The 19,825-nt window shown below is 40.3% G+C and overlaps 1 protein-coding gene across 2 annotated transcripts in view; it reads right to left on the minus strand.

Moving 5' to 3' along the window:
• Positions 1-376: 376 nt before the first annotated feature.
• SHPRH (SNF2 histone linker PHD RING helicase) overlaps positions 377-19,825 on the minus strand; it is a 66,448-nt gene continuing 46,999 nt past the window's right edge. The window contains exons 25-31 of one of the 2 annotated variants that reach the window (XM_070417846.1): positions 16,533-16,604; positions 14,766-14,954; positions 8,345-8,437; positions 7,605-7,691; positions 6,749-6,927; positions 2,125-2,205; positions 377-713 (exon numbers count right to left, since the gene is read on the minus strand). In XM_070417846.1, coding sequence (XP_070273947.1) covers positions 617-713; positions 2,125-2,205; positions 6,749-6,927; positions 7,605-7,691; positions 8,345-8,437; positions 14,766-14,954; positions 16,533-16,604 — 798 coding nt within the window. In that variant the 3' untranslated portion in view covers positions 377-616. Of the gene's footprint in view, positions 714-2,124; positions 2,206-6,748; positions 6,928-7,604; positions 7,692-8,344; positions 8,438-14,765; positions 14,955-16,532; positions 16,605-19,825 lie in introns of those variants that run through there. The other variant, XM_070417847.1, reaches the window with a different exon arrangement.

Below are 19,825 nucleotides of genomic sequence, written 5' to 3' on the forward strand. Positions count from 1 at the left end.
AACATGTAATAAAAACAGAAAAAGTGTTGCAAATTTTCGTGGCAAGATACAGAGAAAAGAAATAATTGCCTAATATTAAGTTATTGTTAGGAGGTGTAGTACTGTAGTTACTATGTATGGAGTTAGAGTCTAAACCTACTTAAATAACTAGGAGTTAATGTAATTCATTATCTACTAAAAATAGTATTTACAAGATATTGCTGAGTTATGTGCTAAAGATACTGAAGGCCCTTCCAAAAATGAGATTCGTGTTGGTTGTATAACCAGGTCATACAAAACTAGGCTAGTTTACTTTCTCATGTTCCAACCCTTTTTAAGACTGACCTTATCAAAAGAAATGTACATAGTACCTGCCTTCATTCACTCAGATATAGTCTTCAGAACAAAAATAAATGTTTTATTAGAAGTGAAAAATTAAAACCTTTACATATCTTCTGGAAACAGCATATTGAAAAGGTCTCCATGACTACTGGGACACTGTACATCTGGAAAAGAAGGAAATCCATTTGCCTAAGGACAGTGGATACTGACATCTACTGGATAGTTTGTGACTTTGCTCTACAAGCTACGGCAGTTTTTAAATACATTGACATTTGCAGACTGAATCAGGTGCACTTCATTCAAGTTCTTCAGTGTCTTTGGTAAAGAGGTCTGCCAGATCAGCCACGGTCAAGACAGAGGCCTCTGGATGCTTCGCCGATGAGCTGGTGTGACTGCAGGATTTTCCAGGTGAGCAGAGTCAGAAAGAGACCCCAAGGAGTAAATGATTTCATTTGTCTTATCTATTGTTCTAGCCTTATAATACTATAACATATAAGAATATAAAGATAGTATATTCTTACAATAATATAAGGATTACTTGTCCTCAAGTTTTTTTACCTGAGTCATAAGAAACTCCCAGAAGAAAGTGGGTGATGGGAACATTATTATATCTTGTTAAAATTAGTGAAGACTTCTATATATTATTTTCAGGCTTTGTCATAAAATGCCTTTTCTTTGCACAATTAATAAAACAAAGAAACAAAACCTCCCCAACTGTTACTAAGGCTCCCACCTTACAATTTACCTTCTTATTATCGCAAGTTAATTGGCTTCAAGAGAACTTCAACATATCTTCTAATTGCTATTTTATTGAAGCAGCTTAAATATAATCACTGAATTCTGTTATGTATGGAAACAACAACAAAAAGCCTCATGTTTGAGGTAAAAACTCTGGTGGTCAGCTCCTTCCTTCCCTTAAACACCGATGGAAGACAATGTCTGGTTTCAAACTGCTTCTTTGCCACCTATGCAAAGTCCCCCCATCTCTACTGTGTGTACTTTCTAAAAACACCTATCTCATGAGGATGCAGTAAAGCATTTGTTTATGTTTTCAAATGACTTTAAAGAACCAAGTTATGGAATAAATATTAGGAAGTTTTAGGATTCCAAAACTGAGTTTTGAAAATTAAGGCTGCTTTGGTCTCTGCTGCTGTTTCGCCTTTGGAGTTAACACCACGATTACCAGCAGAGTTTTAAGTCCAGATCTTTCTCTCTGTGTGTGACTAACACACAGAGAGGTTCAAGCAGCACTTCAGTGTCATTTTACAGACATCAGACCAAGGCTTTTAGGTGGGGCATGAAGATGGATATCATTTAAAAGTCTACTGTGGCAAAGAACAATAGGATAGTTTAAACATTTTAATACATTACACTCCCTATTAATACGTTATGTCAAATACAGAAAGCACTAACTGAAAAATCTTGGCTAGGTAAAATGCCATACCTTAGTTTTAAAAGGTATTTGCACTTGTACCTTTTTGTTGACTAAGTGGTCATCTAAGTGAAGAAGCTTTTTTTTTTTTTTAAATATATTTTATTGATTTTTTACAGAGAGGAAGGGAGAGAGATAGAGAGTTAGAAACATCAATGAGAGAGAAACACCGATCAGCTGCCTCCCACACATCTCCTACAGGGGATGTGCCCGCAACCCAGGTACATGCCCTTGACCAGAATCGAACCCGGGACCCTTCAGTCCGCAGGCCGACGCTCTATCCACTGAGCCAAACCGGTTTCGGCTAAGTGAAGAAGCTCTTATATATAAACAGAAAAACTTCCCCACCCACTAAGTAAACTGTCACCTACCTCCTCTCAGCAGTTTTCAGCATTGCTTGCATTCTTTCTTCTATTGTTGCTTTAATCAAGAATCTGTGTACAATAGTAGGTCTAGGAGGTACATAAAAATTACAAGTTTAAAACCATCTTAAAACTAATGGGAACAAACACACTTCGTTTTGCATATGCTATACCATCAGTCAGTTGGCAGGTAGTAACCAAGGTGCTAGCGGGGGATGGTGGTGGTTCAGCTCATTAAAATGAACTATTTAATCTCAATGAACTCACATATAAATGAGGGGAGACACAATGAACACATAAACAATTATGATATTTTCAGGTACAGATAATGCCAGGAGGAGGCTGACATGAGTTGAAACATGACTGATGGTAATGAGGCCACTAAGCAAAGGAGGAGTGGGAAGAGTATCCCAACAGAAGAAACAGTAAATAAATGCAAAGCCCCAGAAAAAAACATGCTTGGTTCAAGCTTAAAATGTTCGAGAGGCGGAAAGAAAGCTACGGTGGCAGAAACATCCTATAAACTCGAGAGAGAGGTGAAAGCAAGACTGGAGAGGTGGGCACAGGTCAGAGCATGGGTCTTGTAGGATACGGCAGGAATTTGGGTTTATTATGGTTATAATAGGAATCCACAGTGGATTTTATGTGTGATTTGAGTTACACTTGGTTCTACTTCAGAATCCTGTGGGCTGCAGTGCAGGCTGGACTGGTAGGCAGCAAGAGTGAGACAGGGAAGCCAGTTAAGTTCTGCAGTCGGCCAGGTAAAAGGGTGGGCTGGACCTTGGTTGTATTAGTGAAGGCAGTAAGCAGTCAGTAGATTTGGAATATTTTGGGGAGATGGAGCTGACAAGACTGAAATAATGTTTGGATACGAGGTATGAAAGAGAAATATGGAAGAGTCCTAGATTTCTGGTTTCAGAAACTACAGATGACAGGGCCACATTCTAAGATGGGGCAGCCTTGGGGTGGTGGCAGGCGGTAGGAATAGTTTTGTTTTGCCCATGTTAATCTCAAGTTTTCTATAAGACAGGCATCCAGGGGAGGTGTAGTGTCCACAAATCCAGGTACCGAGATAGAAGTAGATGGATGCATCTGGGACAGGAGCCAAAGGGACATGTCTGGAATATACTGAGCCTCCCTATTACTACGGACGAACCATCTGCGCTTCTGCCTAAAACCAGTCTCTACACTGAGAATTACACCTCTTGCCCACTCAAAGGTACTAGCCCAGCATTCTCCCCAACTCCTGCCTCATTAGTTTTTCTGTCTCTAATGCATCATTCTCCTATTATTTCTCTCATATGAAAAGGGGAAAATAACACAACTCTCTTGATCCCACTCTCTTCCTTTTCTCTCCTCTCTGCAGCAAAACTCACACTAGCTCTACAATCTGCAGTGCATTGTGGTTAAAAGCATGGAGTGCTGAGGCAGAATGGCTGTTTGAAACTTGCCACCACTTTACTAGCCATGTGACCCTGGACAAGTTACTTAACCCCTCTCTCTTATAAAAGTGTTTGTTAATAAATAAATAAAATCCTATTCTATCTTACACTTACACCAGGCCCTCGCCTCCACCACTCCACCCAAACTGGTTTTGATCTCCATGCTGCTAAGTCTAAGGATCAATTCTCAATCCTTACTTTACTTGACATTTGGACAGTACATGACACAGTGGATCATATTTCCTTTCTTGAGTTACATTCTTTACTTGGCTCTCAGGACATCTCCCAGTTTTCTTCTTAATGCACTGTTTGATCTTTATCTATCCTCTTTGCTGGTTTTTCCTTTTCTCCCAGAGCCTTAAACTTTGGGGTGCTCTGGAGTTTCATCTTTGGTCCTTCTCTCTACCTACAGTCTCTGTTGGTAACCATATTTAGTCTCAAGACTTAAAAATACCATTATATGCTGATGGCTTCCAGATGTATCTCTCTAGTCCAGACTGTTCTCCTGAACGCTGGACATCTATATCCAATTACAGAACAGACATCTCCGTTTGGATGTCTAATAACATCTCGAACTTATATCTACGATGAAGTTCTGCCGTTCCCTCCCCGAGTCCTATAGCCTTCCCCAGGCCCACAGAAAGCAGCTTCATCCTTCGGTTGTCCAGGCCAACACCATACGTTAACCTGACTCTCACACACCACGTCCAGTCTGTTCACAAATACTACTGGTCCTACTTTCTAAATAAATCCAGAACTTGACCGCGTTTCACCATTTCTACTACTGTTAACATGGTCCAGATTACCTTCTACTCTCACCAGGATTCCTGCAATTGCCTTCTAACTAGTCTCCCTGCTTCTAGCCTCCCCTGTGCCCCCCTCCCTCCCCATGCCCAAACATGACATTTGGAATGACTGTTTCAACACTTACATTAGCTCATGTCACTCCTCTGCTCAAAGCCTTCCAATGGCCTCTGAGCCCTATATAGTCCACACACACACAGAGCCCTTCAGCCAAACTCTCTGACTTCATCTCCTATTTCTTTCCTCTTTGCTCCCTCTGCTTCAGCAACTCTGGCTCCTTCCTATTCCTGAAACACACCAGACATACTCCTGACTAAGGGCCTTTGCACTGAGTGTACTGTCTACCTAAATAGTTTTCACTAAGGTATCTGCTGGGCTTTCTTTATCTCACGACTCACCTTGGTTCAGATATCACCTTCTCCACAAGACCCCCATGTTGTCCTGGCCAGCCACCTGCATTCTTTATCCTCCTTACCCAAGTCTACTTTTCTAACTCCTAACACAGTATATACTTTTCTTTTTATGCTTATTGTTTACCATCTGCTTCTCTAACAACTTTTTATAACCAGGATTTAAGCCCCAGTATGGGCATCTCAAGCACCCAGAACTGTGCCTGGCAGACAGGTGCTCAATATAAGTTCACTGAATGAAGTATGTAGATATTGATACAGGAGACTGTTCAAGTTAGTGATGGAAAGAGGAGGCACTTCTAATCTGATTGTATCTGATTTCCCTGTATGAGGCTAGATCGTTGTCAAAGGGCAGGAGGAAGATGTAGAAGACTTAAGATAGTCTCCTTAGAAAGTAGGACAATCTATTTACTAGGGAAGCATGGTTGAATTGTCAGGTAGTGTTAAATATTCTTTTAGACTGTGGCCTTACATCAGAGAAGAGTCCAGTGCATGCTTTAGAAACATTGATTAGACAAGAAGTCTATGTTTAAAAATATAAGACAAAAAAACCCCCCATAAAAACAAACAAAAAAACAAACCAGTAAGACATAACTGCATTTTAAATGATACTTGGTAGTACTGTAGAATAAGCCTATTGTATTACTTTGTGATATTTTGCTAAGCATTTGCTTAATATTAAATCATCATTTATTCTCTCAGTTATTGCTCACAGAGCAGTCCATGTGTCTGAGCCTGGCCCAGGAAACCTCATCTCCTGCCACTGCTCTCCTCATACCTTACATCTCAGCAATTGCAAACTCCTTACTGTCCCTAGAAACATTATGTTGGTTATCTCTTCTGTGTTTCTGAAAATAAGACTCTCTTTGGCTGTGTGAACACCCCTTTTTAGCCCAACTTTGAAATAATTATTCCTTCAAGACTAAACGTAAATAAAGCTTTTTCTGACTCTCTAGGGCACAAACTGCTCACTCCCTTCTTTTGTTACCACAGTACTTCTATTATATTTTTGCACATTGTACTGCAATATATTCAATCATTCATTTCCTGTACTACATGCTAATCTCATTGGGGACAACAGATTATGTCTTTTTCAACTTGACTCTTCAGTATCCAGCACAATGGTGTTCAATCAATATTTACTAAATAAGTTCTTCATATAGATGCATTTTTTTGAAAAACATTCAAGGCATCTAAAATCCAGGAGGTAATACATCTGAGCGACCTTATAAAGAATAATGGTCCATCTTGATACTTGAATAAAAGTAGACCATACTATATGATATATACCAGGGGTCCTCAAACTTTTTAAACAGGGGGCCAGTTCACTGTCCCTCAGACCGTTGGAGGGCCAGACTATAGTTTAAAAAAAAACTATGAACAAATTCCTGTGCACACTGAACATATCTTATTTTGAAGTGAAAAAACGAAATGGGAACAAATACAATATTTGTATTTGCATGTGGCCCACGGGCCGTAGTTTGAGGACCCCTGATATATACTATTAGGTTTGCTTTGGGCCTTAAACTAAATCTAATTATCTCTAAGAGTAGACCTGTCTTAGAGTGAGGCTAAATTCTTCCTAAGGGGAAGAATTTAAAAGGGAGATATTTGTGTTCAGTCATGCATGAAATATGACTTCTTTTAAATACAAACTACCTGAGACAATAAAAAATCAATTCTTCCCAAAGTTATGATGGATGCCTTCAACTTTGCAGTTGTCTTAAGCAGTTTAAGAAACTTCTCTGACAAAGTATCAGGGTAATTTGTGAAGGAGCAAAGGCAAAAATCTAGGAGAATTTGGGGGTTTGTTGCTTGGAGGAGGGAGGGTTGGAAACTTCTCAAAATGTCCTTTGGTTATATAATACTTGAAAATTTAGTAAATGAGGAAGAGATTAAAAATGAATAGGTTATGATGAATACAAATGAAGAGTCTTAGGAACTTGAACCAAACATGACTGATATTAAAGTCCTTACTTTGTTTGTCCAATTCGGTGCACCCTTCCTATGGCCTGAAGCTCATGGGCAGGGTTCAATATGGGCTCCACCAAGAGAACGTGAGTAGCTTCAATGATAGTTAATCCATTAGAACCTGTGTGCAGGGGCAGCAGCAAAATATTGATTTGGGGATCATGTTTAAATGCTGAAAGGTTCTCCTAAAAAAGAAAGGTACATTTAAATTTTAGCTGGATCAGTTAGAAATAAGAGCAATATATTACAGCTCATGTTAAATATGCCTAATGGTATTGTGGAATATAATAGCTAAGAAAATTAAATGTAAAATTACTATTTTTAGAAAATGTAAACTTGTTGCTTGACTTTATGAGTACAAGTATCTCCTAAGTTCTAGTTGAATCACTATGTGATGTATGCAAATTAAACTATACGAGCTGAGAGAAGAACAAGAGTAAGAATGTGTTAGAGTATGTATGATAAGAGACATGAATCTGCTCAATGTTCACTTGGTCTTTTTGTGTATGTTTGCCTTGTTGGGTGTGCACTGTTGTTGCACTGAGTGTGATGTAAGGACAATCTGACCACATGCAGTTTTGCCTGATGCAGTGAATTTAGAACCTAATCCCAGGGGCATGAGGCCTCAGTCCACTCAAAAGGTATATTATAGGCCATCTTTTGTTATATTAAAGAAATGTACCTCAAGTCAGAAGAAATCATGCTATGGGTATAACTGAACAGAAAGAAAATAACTATAGTTTCTCTACTTTGCTTTATAATTAATCAAGACACAAGGCAATAAATGAAAGTAAGCTAGTTAACAGAACTTTCCATTTGCAACTGAACCCACTTTAAAAAACATGAGAAGATCTTGGCATACCTGAAATGTCTTCACACGACTGATCTGTGCAAACTCCATGTTGTTGTCAGTGAGAGCTTTTGAAATAATATCTAATACATCTTGCCACTAAGAACACATAAAATAAGAAAATATTTATACATCACTTTCACATTAAGAGAATTGAAAAGGAACTAAGTCAAAATAACTTTTGTACCTCAGAATTAAGTAAACACAAAACCAAAACCTTTAAATGAAGTACCATCAATATTATTTAATACTATATTGAAATGGTAGTGTTTTTACTTTTTTTTAATCAAATGCTAAAGATAGGATAAAGAAAATAATCTTTGAGAACTGAATTAAGCATAAATAATAGAAAATTAATAATGGGGTGCTTAATGAATGTGGTTATTTATCTTTCCAAAAGGAAAACTAGAATTTTTATTCAGTTGATTATTTATCTTTCTCTTAAACAATCAAGTTCATTTGCGAAATGAGACTTTCAAGGTACCAGATTCCAATTGTTAAAAATATTAATATAAGAAAATCCCCAAGTAAAAGGAATATAAAAACACGAAATGTAGCTATTGGAATTGTCTTGTGAAGCATCATAAAATTCTATAAAAATAATTCTATCGTATGGACATAGAAAATAATCTATCAGTAATTCTAAATCCTACCTATAATATGGCAAACTTTAATAACTAGTTCTCAGATATAGAATGATTAGACAGAAAGCCAGTCAGTGTTAACAGTGAGGATGAAAATGCTCATTATACCGTTGAGAAAACGAGTGCTTTAGCTTCTGGATCTCTAAGCTGGATTCTCATCAGAGTTCTGACCACAGCTTCCACTTTTGTAGAATGACTACCCTTTGAACACAAAGAAGAAAACACATTATTACCAGATAAAATTTAGTTAACAACAGAAGGGAAAACCAATATAAAACACTTTTATTACCAAAACTATATGATAGGTACATATGTGTTTATCCTTTTTTATTTTGTATTTGCTGGGAATTTTCTTTATCCTCAAAAGTGCACAAGTTATGGAATTTACACCCTGAGAGAATCTATATAATAAAAGCCTAAGTGACCTTTACAGTGGAACGACCAGAACAACTGGTCGTTATGATGTGCACTGACCACCAGGGGGCAGACACTCAATGCAGGAGCTGACCCCTGGTGGTCAGTGCACTCCCACAGGAGTAGTGCCGCTCAGCCAGAAGCCGGGCTCAGCAAGCAGGCGGGCGGTAAGGAGCGAGGAATCCTGGACTGCGAGAGGGCGCAGGCTGGGCTGAGGGACCCACCCCCAGTGCACAAATTTTGTGCACTGGGCCTCTAGTCTATATATGTAAAAGGCTAATATGCTAAGTGTCTGAACATTTGACTGTTCACTATGACACACACTGACCACCAGGATGTAGATGCTCAACACACAGGCATGGAAACATAGAACAGACTGATGAATCTCAAAAGGAAGGGGGGAAAGGGGAGGGCGGGAAAAGAGGAAACAAAGATCTTATATGCATACAAGAGGCCTGGTGCACGGATTTGTGCACCAGTGGGGTCTCTTGGCCTGGCCTGCAGGGATTGGGCGGAAACCGGTAGTCTGACATCCTCCGAGGGGTGCCGGATTGTGAGAGTGTGCAGGCCAGGCTGAGGGACCCCACTGGTGCACGAATCAATGCACCGGGCCTCTAGTCTAAATATATAAAAGGCTAATATGCTAAGTGTCCAACCATTCGACCGGTAGCTATAACACGCACTGACTACCAGGAGGCAGACGCTCAACGCATAGGCATGGAAACATGGAACAGACTGATAAATCTCAAAGGGAAGTGGGGAGGGGGGAAGGCGGGAAGAGATTAACCAAAGATCTCATATGCACACTAGAAGCCTGGTACACGGATTCATGCACTGGTGACTGGTGGGGTCCTTCAGCCTGGCCTGCAGGGATCGGGCCAAAACTGGCAGTCCAACATCCCCGGAGGGGTCCTAGATTACAAAAGGGTGCAGGCCAGGCTGAGGGACCCCACTGGTGCATGAACCCATACACTGAGCCTCTAGTTCAGCGGTTCTCAACCTGTGGGTCGCGACCCCTTTGGCAGTCGAACGACCCTTTCACAGGGGTCGCCTAAGACCATCCTGCATACCAGATATTTACATTACGATTCATAACAGTAGCAACATTACAGTTATGAAGTAGCAACGAAAATAATTTCATGCTTGGGTCACAACATGAGGAACTGTATTTAAAGGCCAGAAGGTTGAGAACCACTGCTCTAGTTGAATATAAAAGCACAACAGAGAGTCATACAGAAATATGGCCCTGAAGATAAGATTTTGTAGCATAGATTTTTCTTTAAATTTCTTTGGTGGTTTGTAACTTGCAAATAACTTGAATGTTTCCCACTACTGTTCAGTTTGGAGGAAGTCACTTGTTGTCTTGGTATTTTATGACTTCCATTACTTTTACTCTGGTTTTCTTTTTGAAGTAGAGCTAACTCTCTCAATGTGCCTGTGCTATCCATAGTAGTTTCCACTAAGACCAGCTAACATTGTTTTATTTCTGTCTGCACCTGTTCACCATGCTAAAAACCCAAACTGGTAGTGACAGATACAACTTGGTGCCGTTATGCAACTTGTATGACTGGTCTCATAAAGTGGGAATACTTTTCAAGCAAATGCCTGTGGTAATTGCTGGGTTCTTAAGCATTAACATGCTACTTGAATGAAGTTCAATGGAAACTCCACCTCGGCTGTGGGAAATCTTACAATGCATAAGGCCATCAAAATATTATCCTGTTCTTTTAAACACCTTGAATAATGATTTTCAAGAGATAAGTTAGCAATAGCAAAAAAGTAAAAGCTTTATTTGGACCCAAAAGGTCTTAGGGATATTATCCTATTCAATAAAAGGCTAATATGCAAATTGTCCCCTCGACTGGGAGTTTGACCAGGAGGTGGGGCCAGCTGGCCAACCGGCCATGGTCCCTGTCCCCAGCCAGCCCACCCCCGATCGGCCCCAATTGGGGCCAGCTGACTGGACCCTACCTGTGCACGAATTCGTGCAACGGGCCTCTAATATGTAAATATTATTCAATTGTCCATCCATCCATCTATCCATCCATCCACTCACTGAGTACCTGTTACATGCCAGGCATTATTCTAGATGCTAGGGACACAGTAGTAAATAAAACAAAGTCCCCACCTCAAGAACAATGTCCTTTCTACATTTAGTGGAGTTTATACTCCACAAAGTATAAGTTCTTCATAAAGGTAATTTCATAAAGATAATTTATGGTTTAAATCTTAGAAGTACATTTTCTCCTGGATAGAAACTTCTCATGACATAAAAACCTTGTCCAGTACAGGGTCAGGGTTTCCACCAACAAAAATGCTCTGCGTGAAACCTAGTCAAATTTAGGACACAGGGAACATGCCACGTGGGGCTATGTTCTGCCAGGAGGCCTACTTCAGTATCCAAAACGCCTGGCAGTTGCCAGGACTTGCAAGGGGAATTTTGTTTACTTTGTGAAATGTCCAGTAGGTTCCAAGGGTCATTTAGGAATACTGTCATACTGTCGTTAGGGCAGATACAGTCTTTAACTTACAAGCATCCACTATAGAGAACATTCTGATCTCAGTATTCATTTTATTTCTATGGTCAATAAATAGAATCTCTTACATTATGAAATACCAGTAGAAAAAAATGTCTTATGTTATTTAATACTATTTTTATATTCTTTAAATACTTATTATCTGAGATCAGCTACATAATTAAGCACTATGTATGATATTACATTGTTTATTATGTTCAATAATCTCAACTATTGGCTTAGAGTGAAATAAAACATTTTATTTTTTAAAACATTTTATTTTAAAAAATATGGTTTTATTGATTTTTAGAGAGAGAAGAAGGGAGAGGGATAGAGAAGTAGAAACACTGATAAAGAGAAACATCATTGATCAGCTGCCTCTTGCATGTCCCCTACTGGGGATCAAGCCCACAACACGGCATGTGCCCAGACTAGGAATTGAACTGGTAACCTCTTGGTTCATGGGTCGACACTCAATCACCGAGTCACACTGGCTGAACGGAAATAAACATTTTAGATAAAATAAAAACTGTAATGAAATTAAAAAATTACTTCTCAGGGTTATTTAATAAAGATCAGGGATTTGATAATCAATAATAAAAAATCCCCTAAATTTAGGTATAGTTTGAACTAATATTTACAAAATTTCAAAATAATGCCTTCATTATTCACATAGAGCCATCTTTATCTGACTACATCCTTAACTCCAGGTTAGATGATGTGAGCATTTCGTGGGAGAGTTTTAGAAAGTCAGAAGAGTCCAGTGAGAGTCTGAGACAACAATAAGCAGATGCTTCAAGGCAAAGTGGCAGACACCAGGGCAGACAAGTGACAGAAGTTAAGAAAAGGGAACAGGCAGCAGAAGGCAGAAGTGACAGATACAAATGATGACAGAAAAGGCAGCAAGAAGCAAGGTGAGAATGTGAAAGAGGGATACAATTTGCTTGCATAATAGGTACAATATTCAGTCATATATTTAATAAAAAAGAAATGCAAATATGTGTATCTATAACAAAAGATAAATTAACTTTAGTAAATTCTGTAGTCTTATAATTTTTTACAAGATGCTTTAATTAACTCATGTGTTCATCAAAACCCATGAAAGACAGGAAGAAATCAGAGCACAATGAATACAGCTGTACACTGATACCCCTGTCCCAATAGGACAACAAATGGAACTGTCTTAGTCTCTTTCCTGGGTTCTAGGAAAGCTGCCATAGGATAAACAGGTGTTAGGTTTGATGGGTTCAATGACTCAGTTTCACAGAAGCTGTACTGTTTACTCGTAGCTAGAGTGATCACTTCCTAAACCTCAGCGCATTAGGCCTGACACAGCAGTTCTGCTGCTCTCTGTACTGTGAATGCTTTCATCTAAGAGTCAGCAGCCCTTCTTAGGCAGGAATGCCATCTGTAGCCCTTGGGATGCCTGAGGCCAGAGGAATAGACAGAAGAAAAAGAAGAAAGAGCTAAGAAAGATCATTTTTATGAGAAGAAAAAGGAGAATTATAGGAGTGGAAAGAAAGGAGGAGAGGGGGACAGAGAAGGAAAGCAGTTCTTCGTGTGGTGAGTAGAATAAAGCATAACCACGCTAGATATTATGCACGAGGACAACCCATTCAACATCTGGGTCTCACTGCTTCATCTTCTAGAGGCCTTTTTTCTTCACCTCACTTGGGTCACCCACTTCTCCAGCCACATCTGGAGTACTGAAAACTGTCCTATCTGAAAATGACTAAAGAAGATCACCTATTCCTTGCTAAGAACATCTAATCTTACAGCTTGTTTGCTTGATAGCCGAACCTCTACCTATTATTTGGGTAGTGCTGACAGTCTCCTTATTGAAGCAGTGTTCCTGGGGCCTCTGTTGACAGCACACTCGCCTGGAGTGCTGTCTGCAGTTCTCCTGCTAGGTCTCCTTTCTTAGCCTGCTCCCTTTTTCCACCTTCACGAGCTATGGAGTCTGTAGGACCTGATCAGAAGCTAACTTCTATGTTCCTTTCCTTAGGTCATCTCATGCTCTCTCATGGCTGCAAAGATCTCTGAAGCCAATGACTGACTTTTTAAATCTCCAGCTCCACATATTAACACTTTGCCGGATAGTTCTAATCGAATGTCTTAGGCACTTCAAAGATAGTATGTCTAAATGTACTCCTCTTCCAAATACCTTAATATAGTAACTGCACCATATCTTCCTGACTTTTTCACATCACAAACCAGGGAGTCACCTCTGAAATCTTCTTCATCAGCCCCTACAACATTCTGTTTTGCTAATCAACTTTACTCTAAATATCTCTTAATATATCCACTTTTTACCATCTCCACTGCCACCAATGTAATCAAAGACATCACTATTGCTGTAGCCTCCTAAACTGGTCTCTCCAAATGTTCTCTACTATTTTCTAGACAGCAATGTAACTGATATTTTCAGGTTTTACTCAAGTAACAGTAGGAATAAAGAGCAATTAGATATTTTTTAATTCAACTATAGTTTCCTTGGGAGGGGGCATCCTAACAACTGCCTAATATTCTAACATCTTAACTGAGACTGCCTAAATGGGGTAGTTAATTTTACCCCAAAATACAATCCTTAAACATAGGGAGAAGAGAACTTCAAGGACCCAGAAGGAGAAGGAATTAAGGAAAAAGATTATATCACCTCTTGCTTAAGAGCATGTGCCACCATTCTCTCGGCTAGTTCTTCTGGCCAACATCCCATACTACATTCATGTATTTATTTGTCCTTCATCTAAGCTTAGTTAGGGGAAAAACAAATCACGTTTAAGAAATACAAAGAACAAAAAGTCTAGTACAGGCCTTTCCTGAATAAATTACAGATCCTGTTTGGATTTCATATTATGGCCACTTTCTTAAAGTTTGGAATGAAGCCCTACCTGATTTGACTCAGTGGATAGAGAGTTGGCCTGAGCACTAAAAGGTCCTGGGTTTGATTTGGTCAAGGGCACATACTTGGGTTGCAGGCTCCTCCCTGGCCGGAGCCCTGACCAGGGCATGTGTAGGAGGCAACCAATTGATGTGTTTCTCTCACATCAATGTATCTCTCTGTCTTTCCCTCTCTCTTCCACTCTCTCTAAAATATCAATGGAAAAGTATCCTTGGGTGAGGATTAACAACAACAAAAAAATTTGGAATAAAGCATGGGAAAAAAAATTAGAGAAATAAAGCCAAGTTTAGGCTGCACCCTGAAAGACCACTAACTTCAGTAACCAGTCTACTTGCTCCTTCAACATGGTTGGGAATATCCTTTTCCCCTGATATTCAGGGCTAAATGAAAGAATGAGGAAAAAAGCTTTCTTTAAATAAATCTCTAATGTATCCAGAGCACTATTTGTAGTAGACAGAAATACTATAGAAAATAACAGGGAAGTGGAATTCTAAGAAGGCACTTTTTGGCCACAGTGGGCATGCCTATTGCTGACTATGATGGAGGGAGTGTTCTTGTGCTCTTCTCACAGGAGAGGGTAGATGGTGAAGCTGAGGCTTTCGGGCAGTGTGTCCACAGACAGACAACAGTGGTTCCTACTGATTTTTATTTTCTCATTGCCCTGAGTACTCCTCTACATGTTCTTAATCTACTTCACCTTCACAGGGATGTCCTCTTCCTGGCTGGCTTTCTCCGAGGTGAAGACATACGAGATTTCTTTGTGAGACGTGTTCTGGCGGCAGATGGCACACTTAATGGAGCTTCTGTGGGAGCCCACGCTGTACTGTTCGATAATAATGGAGACGCATTCATTACAGAAACAGTGCCCACAGGTCAGGACTGCCCACTGGAAAAGAAAACACAGAACATGCTCAGGGAGTTACTACCGAAGATCCCTTCCAATGTATACGTATATGAAGAGGAGAAGTCATCATTGCACTGCCTAAATACTTCATGATATGAGTATTCTTTAAGTCATAAAAACTAAGCTGTACATTTAAGTGAATGATTTTTTTAAGTCTAGTCAGAGTAAGCTTTCATAGTGTTTAGTTCTGCTCACCCTAACAGTGAGCACAATAGTCAGCTAGTCACTGTTATTTGTAAGAAGGTGATGTTCTCATTTCAGTATTTAGGAAGAATGTGAATTACCCCTTCAGCACTCTAATGGCAGATATAATACAGGGACTAAGAACAGCATTAATTTGGAGGCAATATCACACTCAAAATAGTCCATACAACTTTTAAATACATTTACATTTTCCCATGTTAAAGCATTTATTATATAGGAAATAAGATGGACTAGTATCTCAGATATTTTAAAAGTGGTTCTGGGATACATTAAAAATTACTAAATAAACAAACAAAAATACATTTTTGAAACCCCCCTTATCACATTTTAAGAAAGATGCAATAACTTTTCTGGAGCATATTATGGGGATTTCTCCCCTTTTTGGCAGGGGTTGGGGTAGAAGAGCATTAGATTTAATCGAGGTGTCAGTTCTAAAAGTTCTGACATCTTGTGTTAATTATTTAAACTTTCCACCTGATAAAAAACCACCAATAATAATAAAAACAGAATGGTGCTAGGAGTCACGGGCTCCTAAACCCTAAGCTATGATGTGCCTGTACTTGAATGGAAAAATGGTGTGTGGCTGGGCCTTCCCTAGGTACTTTGCGGGATGAACTAAAAAGCCTCTTGGAAAAGAAGCCACACTAAAGGTTGAGAAAATGTGATATATAAGCTCGGTTTAAAAACAATGACTGGGGCCGAAACCGGTTTGGCTCAGTGGACAGAGCATCGGCCTGCGGACTGAAGGGTCCCAGGTTCGATTCCGGTCAAGGGCATGTACCTGGGTTGCGGGCACATCCCCAGTAGGGGATGTGCAGGAGGCGGCTGATCGATGTTTCTCTCTCATCGATGTTTCTGACTCTCTATCTCTCTCCCTTCCTCTCTGTAAAAAAATCAATAAAATATATTTAAAAAAATAAAAATAAAAACACTGACTGGGAAAGGGAAAGGGTTATTTGGGTTTTCCTGGGTGACGCAGTTCATGACACTCTCTAGGTGCACCTCTGCTGTCAAGGCCTGGGTCAGGGTCCCCAGAAGTGGGGGCTGCAGGAAAAGACTCAGTGGCATTTTTGTAGACAGAGCAGTACTGTTCTGTACCCTGTGCACCTTTAGTGCAACGGGGAATGAAGGGCACTTCCTTTACTTGAGGGGACTTGTGCAGACTGTGAGAGCTCAAATGGACAAGGAGAAAAGAAGAGCAAAACATATCTACAATGGAGGAGAAGCCAGAGTCATCAGGCACCAGAACATTAGTAGTGACAGAAAGTTGACTGAAATGGCATAAACAGACAAATAGCAATGCCTCTGAAAACTGAAGTGTTTTATAAATGCAAGTGATGTTTATTATAATTTCACCTGTTTTCCCAGCTGCCGAGCACAGATTGGACAAGGTTCTGGATTAATACCTCCTGACGTCTTGTCTTGAGACTATCCAAAAGAGAAGAATTCAAAAATATATTGGTTATATTTGAAAACCTGATACAAATACAACTCATTTATGGAAGTAAATTCTGGCAATTGCAATTTTAATAACCTGATGAATATGATGACCTGATAATTTATATTTTATTACTACTACTATCATTCCTGGATTTACAAATCACATTTACTAAATAAGTGAACAAAAAATGGAAACAATTTTTATTATAGTTTGTTAAAGTTATCATATTAATGTAGTTGTGATTATCATAGAAGGCAAAATGAAAAGAACAATCCTATCTAATAATAGACAAACATGGTAATTAACCGTACCTCCACTACCCTTCCCATTGGCTAATCAGGGTGATATGCAAAATAACTGACAACCAACGTGGTGGCTAGCAGCCAGGCAGCTGAAGCCAACAGGAGGCTTGCTTGCTCCAGTGATGGAGGAAGCCAAGGTTCCCCGCCTGCTGCTGCCGACCTCTGAGCTGCACTCTAAGAAACAATGTTGCAATTATAGAAGCTAAACAAACCCCAGAAACCTGCTTTCAGCCAGCCGGGCCTCAGAGCTGGAGCTGCAACAGTGTTTCAATTATAGAAGCCAAACAAACCTAGATACCTGCTTTCAGCAGCCGAGGTCTCAGAGCTGGAGCCGAGCCTCAGAGCTAAAGCCGGCTCTCAGTTCCAGTGATAGCCATAGAAGGTAAATAAATCCCAGATTAAAAAAAAAAAAACAAAAAAAAGGAGAGGTTGGGAGCTTCAGTCACCCGCCAGCCTGAAAACGGCCCTCAGCCCCTCACCCAGACTGGCCAGGCACCCCAGTGGGGACCCCCACCCTGATCCGGGACACCCTTCAGGGAAAACCAGCCGGCCCCCACCTGTGCACCAGGACTCTATCCTATATAGTAAAAGGATAATATGCAAACTGACCCTAACAGCAGAAAGACTGGGAATGACTGGTCACTATGACACACACTGACCACCAGAGAGCAGACGCTCAATGCAGGAGCTGCCCTCTGGTGGTCAGGGCGCTCTCACATGGGAGGAGCTCTGCTCAACCACAAGCCAGGCTGATGGCTGCCAGTACAGTGGTGGAGGTGGGAGCCTCTCCTGCCTCCTCAGCAGCGCTAAGGATGTCCGACTGCAGTTTAGGCCCGCTCCCCACTGGCAAGTGGACATCCCCTGAGGGCTGCCGGGCTGCCAGAGGGATGTCTGATTGCCATCTTAGGCCCAATCCCCTGGGGAGTGGGCCTAAGCCAGCAGGTGGTCATCCCCTGAGGGATCCCAGACTATTAGAGGGCACAGGCTGGGCTGAGGGCCCCCCGTTCCCCCCAAGTGCACAAATTTTTGTGCACCGGGCCTCTAGGATGATATAATTAGCTAAATTCATAGATTATATTTTCAAGCTAGGTTTTGTTACAAAGAAATGATATATTCTGCATGTCCGCTTAGCATGGCTCACAAACATAGGAAGAGGCAGCATTTATTTCCATAACTCCTTATTAATATTGGTTTCTTCTCAGTATCCTTTTTCTAATCTCATTAAGGCAAAGCAAATAACTAGATATTAGAAATATTACTGATCTGAGACCTAATTATACCTGGGAATTATGTTGAAGTATAAAAGCTTTTCAAAATCTCCTTAAAACTATTTTTAAAAATTAAAAGAGCTTCAGAAAAGTCATCAAATGGGCAGGTTTTCAAACTGAAGAAAACATAAAGGATTACAAAGTTTTTAAGTCTGTGGTTTCACTAACCAAATAGTTTTTTATAAGTCATTGCTATTGATTATCCTTGACACTCTTAGCAACTCTCAAATATACAATACAGTATTAAATATAGTCACTATGCTGTACATTATATCCCCAAGCTTTATTTATTTTATAACTCAAAGTCTGTATCTTTTGACTCCTTTCACCCATTCATTTCACCCACCTCCACAACCACCATCTCTGGCAACCGTTGGTTGTCTGTACCTACGAGCTTAATGTTGTGTGCTTTTTATTTTTTACTAGAGGCCCAGTGCACGAAATTCATGCACGGGGGACAGGGGGTTCCTCAGCCCGGCCTGCACCCTCTTGCAATACGGGACCATTCGGGGGATGTCCAATTGCCAGTTTAGGCCCGATCCCACAGTCGGACATCCCTCTTGCAATCCGGGACCACTGTCTCCTAACTGCTTGTCTGTCTGCCTGCCTGATGCCCCTAACTAACTGCTCTCCTGCCTGCCTGATCGCCCCTAACCAGTCTGCCTGCCTGCCTGATCACCCCTAACTGCTCGCCTGCCTGCCTGATCACCCCTAATCACTCTTCCTGCCTGCCTGATCACCCCTAACCACTCTGCCTGCCTGCCTGATTGTCCCTAAACACCTCTGCCTGTCTGCTTGATTGCCCCTAACCACTCGCCCGCCTGCCTGCCTGATTGTCCCTAACCACTTGCCTGCCTGCCTGATCTCTTGTAACCGCCTCTGCCTCGGCCCCCGCCACCACAGCTTCGTCTGGAAGGATGTCTAGAAGGTCGTTTGGCTGTCTGGTCTAATTAGCATATCATGCTTTTATTATTATAGATTAGATTCCACATAAAACAGAGATCATATGGTATTTATCTTTGTCTTATTTCACTTAGCATAATGCGTACAAGGTCCATCCATGCTGTTGCAAATGGCAAGAATTCATTCTTTTTTATAGCTGAATATTATTCTACCTTCTTTATCTATTCATCTCTCAGTAGACACTTAGGTTGTTTTCACATCTTGGCTACTGTAAATGATGGCTCATCATTACCTGCTTCTCCTATAAAGAAGTAGAATTCCTCAACAAGTAGTAGACTCTTTAAATGCTTTGGAATCCACTTAACCAGTACCCGACATTGAAAACAGCTGTTTGACAACAAAGCATGTTAATATTCAAATTTCTGTAGCATCTTAAATGCAGGCCATTCTGTTCTAAGTCATTTATTTACAACTAATCTGTCAAGTTTGGCTGAATCACTAACATCTTATTAATCACTACTTGATCTAGTGCCTATGATATGTCCACATCAAATTACTCAAAATCCCTTGAGGCCAGGGACCAAGTCTGTCTATCTCAAACTTCTAGTACAATGTATGTACATAGTGGATGCTCAATAAATATTTGTTGAGTGACAGAAAAATTAATTATTTAAAAAATTTGTTAAATTCATTATCTTTTATTTATTTCAAATAAACATAATCACAAAAATTGGG

This window comes from Myotis yumanensis, unplaced genomic scaffold (assembly GCF_028538775.1).
Source record: "Myotis yumanensis isolate MYYU_CA2020_CCGP unplaced genomic scaffold, mMyoYum1.0.hap1 SCAF_6, whole genome shotgun sequence".
NCBI lineage: Eukaryota > Metazoa > Chordata > Mammalia > Chiroptera > Vespertilionidae > Myotis > Myotis yumanensis.